The sequence below is a fragment of the Ammospiza nelsoni genome, chromosome 1, assembly GCF_027579445.1.
Source record: "Ammospiza nelsoni isolate bAmmNel1 chromosome 1, bAmmNel1.pri, whole genome shotgun sequence".
In the NCBI taxonomy this organism is placed as follows: Eukaryota; Metazoa; Chordata; class Aves; order Passeriformes; family Passerellidae; genus Ammospiza; species Ammospiza nelsoni.
The window spans coordinates 28,306,223-28,317,014 of record NC_080633.1 but is presented as its reverse complement, the minus strand read 5'-3'; the positions used below and the strand labels follow the sequence as shown (position 1 = coordinate 28,317,014).

At 37.3% G+C, this 10,792-nt stretch overlaps 1 protein-coding gene across 1 annotated transcript in view; it reads left to right on the top strand.

Moving 5' to 3' along the window:
- Window positions 1–1,846: 1,846 nt before the first annotated feature.
- VWDE (von Willebrand factor D and EGF domains) overlaps window positions 1,847–10,792 on the top strand; it is a 31,806-nt gene continuing 22,860 nt past the window's right edge. The window contains exons 1-7 of the mRNA XM_059480761.1: window positions 1,847–1,958; window positions 3,672–3,903; window positions 5,853–5,918; window positions 6,656–6,915; window positions 8,309–8,398; window positions 9,483–9,627; window positions 10,316–10,530. Coding sequence (XP_059336744.1) covers window positions 1,914–1,958; window positions 3,672–3,903; window positions 5,853–5,918; window positions 6,656–6,915; window positions 8,309–8,398; window positions 9,483–9,627; window positions 10,316–10,530 — 1,053 coding nt within the window. The 5' untranslated portion in view covers window positions 1,847–1,913. The remainder of the gene's footprint in view (window positions 1,959–3,671; window positions 3,904–5,852; window positions 5,919–6,655; window positions 6,916–8,308; window positions 8,399–9,482; window positions 9,628–10,315; window positions 10,531–10,792) is intronic.

The following is a 10,792-nucleotide window of genomic DNA, read 5'->3' as shown; positions in this document are numbered from 1 at the left end:
GAAGAAACTTTCATCATGGTTCGTAAACTGCTTGTGCTATATCTTGCTTGGAAAACATTTCAATAACACACATGACTGACCTGTGATTCTTCAAGGGCTTTTCTCTAAATTCCAGTGAAGGGTAAGTTCCCTGTAAGGTCAAATTGTGTGGACATGAATAGCTCACAGGCTACTACAAGAAACTCAGAAACACAGTGGTGGCACAGTCAATCACTCTGACTTCCAGCTGCCCTTAGAGGATGGAAGATAAAGCTATTGTTACCTGCCTGGGTAGCCTAAAGCTGTATCAGATTAAATCTTTAGTCTTTGAAAGACTGTAGGATTCTCTCATACTGTGCCTGTGCTGAGAGAGATAAAGTGTATTCCTTCAATAGGGCATCTTCTCCATTTAAAGGTGGGGAATTACCTGATTTTGAAACTGATTTATAATTGTGGTTATCTAGAACAACATGAAAAATGTGGAAGATAGTAAACTATTTTATATTAATAAACTAAAATGTTTCTAATCAGTAACACAATTATACCATGCAAAGTATACAACAAATACAGACACACCTGGGAGCAAAAGCTGGAGATCAGAGCATTTATATTCAAAATGTAACATTTGACAGCTTTGCTTACAGCTGCATCTTTAAATTCAATGCATAATGAAGGCAAAAATTAAGCTTCACTGTATCATTCAGTATAACCCAAGTTTCTGTTCGCAGTTAGCATCAATTGGTATCCATTTTAAAAGCAAGTTAAATAGATAGGTATACTTTTAGTGTCACTTATATATAAACGTTCTCTTACTTTATTTTTCCATTCTTTCACTTTCCAAGCAGATTCCTAAACAAGAATGAGTCTTCAGTATGTTGTATGTAAATATGCCATTAGCCAGAACTTTTGTTGTCACTGTTTTCGACAGAAGTCAACTCACATGCCAGATCAGACTCAGAAATTCTGACATTCTGCTTTATTTCTAAATGAGTTTATGTTTAAAAAAAACCCAAAAAAACAAAAACAAAAAACCCAAAACCAAACAAACCAACCAAATAAAAACAACTGTGATAAAGACTGCTTCAGATTCTGATCCTTCATTTTATCTATGAGAAAATTTGAGAGATTTTTCGAGGCCACAAAGTCACTTAGATGTCAAAAAATATGTTTGGCAGTTGTGTTTCTTTATTATAATTTATTATGTCATTAATGCAAATTTACTTAAAATGTCTAATCAAGTATCTACCCATTTTAACACACACTTTTGCTGTGTTCTGCATGTATACATGCAAACTGCATGCAACTATCCAGCTATCTCTCATCCATTTGAGGGAATTGTTAATTTCAGGCAGAGGAGTTCTGTAAAATGGTAATCTATTATGAAAAGACCTTTGGATAAACCTTACTCTACTGAGGTAAGTTTTGTATTCTCATATATCTGACACTTCATTTGTATTCAGATTTCATAAATATAAGTAAAACTGGGAAATAAGAATCCAGGTAGAATGTATAAACATATTCCTTCCCACTGGTTTTGCATCTAGGGTAAATGCCTATGTGGTTATTACTGCATTTATTGTCCACTAAAAAGTTATGATATAATGAATTCTGTTAAATTTCAAGAGTGCTAACATGCAAAGTTGTTGTTACTAGAACTTCAATATCTTCTTTCATAAATTTAGTTTTGCATAATATTGCAACATGTCCTTATTTTCCTTTAAAAATGCTTAACATCTTTTCTAAAATACTTGTTAGGCGTTCCATCTTGATACTCTAAATGCTCTTGCACCACAGTTCTGGAATGCTCTCCTGGTGGACATCAGATCCTGCAGAGCCCTTACCGAAGTGTGCATTTTGATTCATCCCACCTCCAGCAATCAGCTATTCAGGATTTAATCTGTGACCATTCCCTGACTCCAGGATGGTATCGCTTCATGGTTTTTGATAAGCCTGCTGAGATGCCAACCAAGTGTGTGGAGGTATTGTTTCAAATAGTTTCATTCTGAGAAATAGATATTTTGGTGAAGAATTTTTCAGTAGGATAGGTACAAAAAATAGTGTGATTATGGGGACTGATGTGGATCAATGCAAAGTTCCTATCTTCTCTAAATACTTGATTATATTAAAATGTGTTGACTGGAAAATTAAGTCTTAAGCATTGAAAATTTTACATTGAATGGGCAATAGCAGAGGATGATAAATTAAATCCCTTTTAGAGCACTCAAAAACTGTAATTTCCACTCAGTTCTGAAGAAATTTTCTCAGTAGCAGCATAGCAGGGCAATCATGTTGTAAATGGAACTGTGTGATGGTCAGTGTGTCAGGAAGGCACTGTGAGAGCAGTATAAAGGCTTGCAGCCACGTGAACCCAGTAATTGTGGAGCTTTTAAAGTCATCATGTCACAGAAAAGAGATTACTCCTAAAGTGACTTGAACTAACAGAGCTAATTGAATATTAGTTGCCTTGTCATCTGCAAGCCTCCAAAGACTCAAGAGTTGCTTGAAATATTTAATACTTCAGATGACTAGTTCTTTATTTCAGAGCTTATTTGTAGCTTTATTTTGGAGCTGTGTTATATTCTAAGGAGATACATCTTTTTAGTTTCCCCTTTTTAAAACATTTATTTCCTCAAAAAACCTAAAAATGTCATTAGAATATTGTAGTCTTGATTTTTCTACTGAACTGAAATTTCCTTGTCACAGTCTCTTAAAATTAAGTGCTTTTAAATGAATCCAAACAGTTCAAACATACATGGGTCTGCTGCCCACATCTCTTAAAAGAAATCCAAGAGGTTAGTTGAGCCTTCAGTTGATGGCAAAGGGCAGATAAAACTTTAACACCTTTAGCTGATACTTGGTGTACTCCTGCTCTGCACTGCATTTGCTGTGCCCTGATAGCATCCCACAGTCGCTCACTGTAGGGTAATGGTGCCAAGTAGCGCACAAAGCCATAACACAGCTGTGAGCTTTTCTGAGCAAGCACTCAGATGTGGTTTCCTGTTGAGTTCTTCACACACTAAATTATAGCCTGTCTTTAGAAAAAACACAAATTCACTCACACACACTCTTAACACAAATTCACTCACACACACTCTTGCACGCTCACGCCCTTGCACACTACTCACACTCGTGCACACTACTCACACTCACACACACTTGCACACACACTCTTGCACTCATACACCCTTCAACACTCACATGCACACTACTCACACTCACACATCCTTGCACACTCACTCACACTCTTGCACGCTCACAGTTGTGCACACATTTGCACAATACTCACACTCACACCCTTGCACACTCACAATGTTGCACACTAGTTCCCTTGCACACTTACTCACATCCTTGCACAATACTCACACTTGCACACTCACACTTGTGCACACTCTTGCATACTACTCGCACACACTCTTGCACAGTCACACCCTTGCCCAATACTCACACTCTTGCACAATACTCACAGTCTTGCACACTACTCACACTCACTCACACTCTTGCACACTCACTCACAAATTCACTTAAGTCTCTTTTGTGTGTATTTGTATTCAGCCTTGAGGAGGAAAGTCAGCAATCCCTCTGTTATACTGGCTGAACTTTGCTGAAAGCTCATGCGAGAAATTAATTACATATGTACCTCTAATTAAAGCGCAGCATTAACCATTTCCCGATGTTTTTCTCTGGTGCTGAAGATGAATCACTGTGGGACTCAGGCCCCTGTCTGGCTGTCTCTGAGGGAGTCAGAATCCATGCCTGGACCTGGTGAGATGAAGCAGTTAACAGCCTGTGCTACATGGCGGTTTTTCTTCAGCACTTCCAAAGACTGCTGCCTGTTCCGAATCCCTGTCAGGGTCAGGAACTGTGGGGATTTCTTTGTTTACTTTCTGCAGCCCACCCAAGGGTGCATGGGGTATTGTGCAGAAGGTGAGAAAATGCATGCTCTAACTCAGCTAAGTGTGTGTGTTTATGAGTAGGTGTTTTTCTGATTTATATCTGTCTGCTATTTGGTGGAGTGGAAATGTCAGGAAATAGTTATGCTAAAATTTCTTGCAATCCTTGCTTTTAATATTGATATGATAGGAGAAATGATCTGAAATAGTGAAGTGGATTCACTTCACCCCTCTTCAACTTACATGTAGCATTTGACTAATTTTCAAAGACCAGAAACTTAGGAATTGAAATTTCCCATGTAATGAGCTGGGGTTATAAGACACATCTAGAAGTCAAAATTCAGTGTACCAAAATTCAGTGTAGTTCATGGCACTCACACTGTTCAAATAGCCATTACTGAACATGCATAGAATTTTGTATCAGAATAAATTTTGTCTTAGGAACTTGAGCAAAATGTGTTTATATCAATTATTATTTAGCACTGTTAGGAGTATTTTTCTTGTAATTCTTACATCTTTCTGAAGTGTATACATGTTGTTGCAAGAAGAAAATTCAGCGCAGAAATGCTCTACTGATACATATTTTATTAGTTCTATGAAAAAGGAGACCCTTTGCAATGTCTCCTACTGTCTTGGGTGCTTGTGCTGCAAAAGTATGTTGGTGTTGGCAGCTCAAAACTTCAGCATTTCATTATTTATGACAGATTTTTCAGATAAGCAAGCCAGGGTTAAATCCTTAGAGTTATGAATACGGTGAAACAGGGACAAATTTGTGTAATAGGAAATTGTTATTGGCTCATATAACTCACCATTATGAAAATACTAGCAGGATTTTCATGCATCATATGCTGTATTGCTTGGAGTCATGTTCTCTGTTACTGACTACTTTCAAAAGCTTAGTAGCAAATCTATCAGTGGGCTTTCTGGTGCCTTGTTGGCCCATCATTATACCTTTAGATCCAGTTGTTAAAACATTCTCCAAGGGTTCAGCAAGCGTGTGCCTGAAACAATGAACTCTTGCACAATAGGACTTGCATTTACTTTGGATCCTGGTACATGATGAGGAAAGAAGATATACAAAACCACAGCTAGACAGCAAGCTAGCAATTTTTTACTACCTCAAAACAAAGCAGGCAAAAAGCATAACTCCTACTTGGCTCTATTGAACGCTGTAAATCTGAAACACATTTTGAGTTCAAATGCACATATTTAAGATGATGTTGTCAAGTACATTGTACTGTTGTACTCCTTTTTTGTATCTAAGTTACCATGTGGCCAGTGTTTTTTCTTTAAAAAAGAGCACTTGACAGCTGATATACCTGATACCTGTTGCAAATTTTCTATCTGTCCTCTACATGCTAAGGAATTCAAACATTATACCACTGAAGTGTGGAACAGCAAAGTCTGCTTTTTAGTCTTTTTGGTTAATGGGATTTCCAGTGTTGCTGCTGCCCTTCTGATGTAGTTTGGGTAGAGTGACTAACTGGCATTTTCATGTTTAAGTCAAGTTCCACTTATTTTTCTGTAGCATTCAAAATACAAAACAATAGCAATGCACAAGCAATTTTTCGTAGGCTTCCGTAGGAATGGTGATGTTTTTTCAATGCTGGTCTGCGCTGAATTTTGCTGTCCAGGGTTACAGTTAAAGAATAAGTGTTCAAATGTGAATTTAGGGAGGCAAAATATATATTTAAGAGAATAGTAGAATTCCTTTTTATTCACTAGCAACATTTTTAAGTATTTGCTGAGCACAGGAGCAGTAAAGGTTGTAGAGGTGGTAGGATGTTCTGTACCCTTCCTCATACATGATTTCCAGCAGAAGACATTGTGCTCACTGCTGTCCTAGCTGTAAATGGATCAGATTACAAGATTGCTTCTATTCTGAATTTTTGCACTTCAGTTAGTGTTTTGTGACATTTGGTCTATAAGAGCACTGCTGTTCATATTCTGTATGTGAATATAAAATGTAAAAACACTGTATAGTTGTTTCAGATGCAAGGCCAAAGACCTGTGATCCTGAGGGAATGGAAATTGAAGGCGTCTGTAGCAGTGAGTATTTTGTTTTGATTTTCCAGATTTTCTGTGCATCTGTGACCCAATAATGTCAGCACTTAGTGATATTCTGACTTGAATAAAAACGTGTTCATGTTATCAACAGTATGGCTTGGTTTGTGGCAAAATGAGCAGTTTGGAGGTAATTTTAGACAAACTTGGATTACAAAAGTTCTTTCTCAGAATATTTTGAATAGGTGTCAAAATGTAACTGTAATGATGCTGAATGATTCTTCAGGAGTAAAATATAAGAGGAATCTATGAATTATGTTGTTACTTTTTCTGTTTCTTTCTAAATAGCCTTTTTCTTTTTCCTTTTTTCTTTTTCTTTTCCCCACTTTCTTCGTAAATAGTGAAATTATTCTTCTTGTTGTAAGGCACATTCCCTTCCATGTTGCTCTCTCCTGCCTGGTAAAATAATTAATTGCATTTTATTCTCTTGCTTATGTTTTTTGTTTAGATTTATTTGGATTGAGTTTTTTTCCCTCTTTAGCACCTTCCTGTTGTCTAGAATGTAATCAAAAGCCCATAGAGAGTTTTCTGTCCATTTAATAATTATTAGCAGGAAGATACGTATTTTTCTTTGATTCTCTTAAGAAATTATGTAGCATTTCCACATATAAAAGGGTAAATATTACTAGTGCATTAATTGGCAAAAATTATGTCAATGCCATTGTATCCAATACTGATTTTGTGCAGAATAAAAAGCACAGACTACACTTCTGTTTGACCAGGTAACCTGGCTCCTACATCATCTCCGGCTGTGCCACCACCACTTCCATCTGTTCCTGAAGTTGTAGCAGAGATGATCAGAGGCAGCATCTACCTAAGGTGTACCTTTGGCATTCCTTTTGCAAACAGCTCTGTTGGATTCATTGTCACCTGGTCAAGACTTTCTCCTGAAGGTGTGAAAGAAGAACTTACACATGAAACAGCAGTTCATACCTTCTCACTTCTAGAACTTGATGGGATAAATGTCAGACTTGGAGACAGAGTATGTTAAAACATTATTATGATTTCTTTGTGTATTTGTAAATATGGCTCAGTAGACACTAACAGTTTTTAGAGAGGGGTCCAGCACCTTCCTGTATAATTTTTCTTGGCAGAAGCCTACTGCCTCTACTTACTTACACCAACTGCCCATATGAATATGTAAATATCACAGAAATATAACTACCACTGCCTCTGAGGTTTTGAGACTGATTGTCTCAATACAGTGCAGTGACCCTCCAGGAAAATTTTTTATTTGAATAATGTAAATTAAGAGGATTTTTGGATACAACTCCATCTCAGTGAGAGGCTATAAGAGCCAGAGGTTGTGAAAAGCTGTGTTGTTGATTCATTAGATGCATATTTTTCTCTGGATGTGGGTTTGTCTCTAGAATTTATGTTTTAATCTATGCCATCACAAGCAGTGTGATGCCTTACCTTCCATTGTACCAGAATGAAGACTTAAGGTCTCATGGTAACTATGAGAAGCCTAAGCATTGGAAAATCAATACATCTTTCACCTATATATACCAAAATAGAGGTTAATTTTTCCTGAAGAAAATAAAACAAAAAGCAAAACATGGTTGATATTGCATATGTATGTTCAAGCCAAAGTCAGGCTGCCTGGATGGCTTATGGACAGGAATAGCAACTTTATTCCCCGAAAATCATTTGGAGATTTTGTGAAGACTTGCCTGACAGTGTTGGCTTGGTGACAGTCAAAAGGAAAGGCACAATCATAAGCTATCTCCTGCTGCTATGAATCACTTTTTTTTTCAGGATCAGAAATACTGCATATATGGTCAACACATCTCAAAATGGATACAGCAAAATAAAAACAAATGCCAAAACAAAAACCAAACCAAAGCAAAATTACAGTGTCTAGTAGCATGAAACTGGTTTAGTGGAGGGAAGTCACACTGAATTCCTCATCCTGAAGAAGATTATCCAGGTCTATAACATCAGGAAAAATATAATCTAAGATCTGATGGTCACTAAATTAAATTAAAATGCAAAAGCTATGAAATACAAAAAAAAGTAGTGAATAACATGTAAACAAATGTAAAATACATTTTCATAGATATCATTAGTTGTAGAAATGCTCCAGAAAAGATTTTTAAGGTGTTCATTGAATATGATTTGTGTGCAGCCATTAGTTGAATATATCTCTGCACCGCTGGTAGAATATGCTAGGAAAAGGTCCTAGGATGCTCGGTCTGTTTCTGCTTTTTTTCTTTAGTAGTATTTACCTTTTACCAGTGGCAACTGGTAACTTATGGTGCAACCAGAAGACTGGCCATGATAAATCATTGAACTGACCATGATGGCAAAGTTTTGTTTTCATGTGACCGCTTCATATCAAAAATATATTTTTTTATTCTGCTTTTACCCTACAGGTCTACTGTAGCAGTTCTTCTTTTTTCATGGAGAAGCCAGATATACAAAGCTCTTCAGTTGAGAGCAAGGAATTTTTTGCTGGAATTAAGGTAACTTTGTAAAAACTTGATGTGGTAGGAATTTTTGAGTATTGCTACAGCAGTCAGTCTTCGGACTAGAAAGCACTTAAAATGTATAAACTGTGAATAAATTGAGCCTGTTGTCAGCTGAGGCGGACTTAAATTTGTCCAAAAGCAAGAGTCACAGTGGTTTTTGTGCTCCCAGGTACTCAAGGTGCAGGAAGGGTGAGTTGGCACCTTGCACACACAGTGCAAACCACACACAGGTTTCCAGCACTGGAGCCAACTGGTGCTGTGCTCATAAAGTCTGGGGGCACAGCCTGGTATGGGCTTGGAGAGGGGTAGCTGGGAGGTGGGCTGTGCTGTGCTGCCTGGTCAGAGGCCAAGCAGCAAACTAGTTTTAGTTCCTGCTGTGGATAGAGCTATATAGACCCTTTTTCTGGCCAAGAATGGAACCCCAGTCCCGGAAGGACAGACTGCATGTCAATAATTACATCTTGGGTATAGTCCTGCTGACTTAGCCTGAGCCTGTTGCTGTAGGGTCAGGGCCCAGATTTCTCTCAGATCTGCAGTGTACCCTGCAAGGAGGCAATGTGCTCTCTCTGTTTCCCTGTGAGGCTGCATTCAGGACCCCACCCATCCTACCAAGCTGAGGCCCCTGTTACTATCTCTAATTGAGTTTCTGATTATCCATTTTTTGGTCATCCATATTGTGAGCTTGCAGAGAGGGAATCCCAGGAGAAATATGGTGCTTCCAAATTCTTTTGGAATTGTTGCCTCTAGGTAGCTTCCCGCTTCCTTCAACCCTCTCACCCACTGTCCACTTTGACAGTACACACAGCTGTTTTTATCTTAGATTCCAAGTGTTACTTATTTTTGTGGTGAAGATGTGGTTTGCTAACTCCCTCCTTTCTAGCTAACCCTTTTTCTTGCCTTTTCCTTATCCTTGCCCCTTTACCCACCTCTTCAAGACTGTGGCTGCTGTGTCTGCATCTTCTCCTCATTATGCTGCTGCTCCTCAGCCCATGTAAATAAGCACTCCTAGCTGATTAGGAAGCAGTGCTGCAGTTTACTCACAAAGATTGCATTTTAAGCAAAATTTCTTCTGTGCTAGATACATCCAGAAACATACAATATATCAGAAGATGGGAAGGAATACAGACTGACAATAGAAAGTAGCATTCCTATTCCTTGTCCTGAATTTAGCCAGCTAAAAAGTGACTGCAAAATCTCATTAACATTAAACAGTGTTGATGAGGGTAAGTATTACCCCGATGTTGTTACATTTTGTATATTTATTTTTTTATATTTTTTTATAAATACTGTGCTGGTTTCCTTCTTCAGAGAAGTGGTTACACTGTAAAATACTCCTAAAATGTTGAAGTATTCAGTCTCTGATTGATGCTGCTGCAAAATATGAAAAAAATACTTGTTGAAGTTTGCAGGTGTTTTGGTGGACATTGATATCAGAGCTACATTCTTTAACTTGAATAGAATACTGTAATACTTATAAAGTTTATAATTCAGGTAATTTTGTGTACGTGTTGCATTGCAAGTATTACATATGCAGTCATGAAGTCATAATTTTTTACTCTTATAGCCATTTTCTGTAATATTTTCTCAAACACAAATCCTGTGAACTAGGAGGAGCCTTGCCTATGCAGACAACCTTTTTTTTTTTTCATATTATCAAGCCTATCATGATTTCCATTTGTCTGTCAAACTGGGGAATGCAAAAACATTGTCTCAGGTGTGTATATGAAGAGGTAGATAGGAGGTTTTTTGCATGACCAAACTAAACCCAAGAAAAATGCATAATTATTTTAATTTATGAAAGTGTGTGTAAATAAGTTAGTATCTACATTAGTTAGTATCTCCATATGTAGTATGGAGAATGTGACTTACTTAGAGAAGGAACTCACTAATGATATATTTTCTTTAAAACAGGTAAAGAGCAGTTAGGTCTAAACTTGGCTCTTTCTTCTTGTCATGTGGATCTTCTTCAGAAATCCTGCAATGATGGAATCTGTAGTCAAGCTGTAATTTATTTCAGTGCTGTGACAGACTTCATGCAGGATGGAGACAGGATTACCAGAATTGCAGTCAAACCTGTATCCAGTGAGAATTTCCTGTGGAATGGCTATGTTCCAGAGAGCACACAGGTTGAAAATCCTTGTGTAATGATCTGTAAACTGTCCAGAAGTGGGGCTGGTGTTAGTGAAGCTTTTATTTCAAAAGCTTGTGACTTGCTGAGTCACACCAAAATTTTTAAGTGCTTTGTTTTTCCTTGAAATTCTCATTTGAATTTTTTGTCTTACATTTTAATATTGAAGTAACTACTAAGATTGATTAAAAGTATAATATAATATACTTATTGGAATGTAAACTACTATCACAAATAATGTAGCTGAGTGCATTTATTTC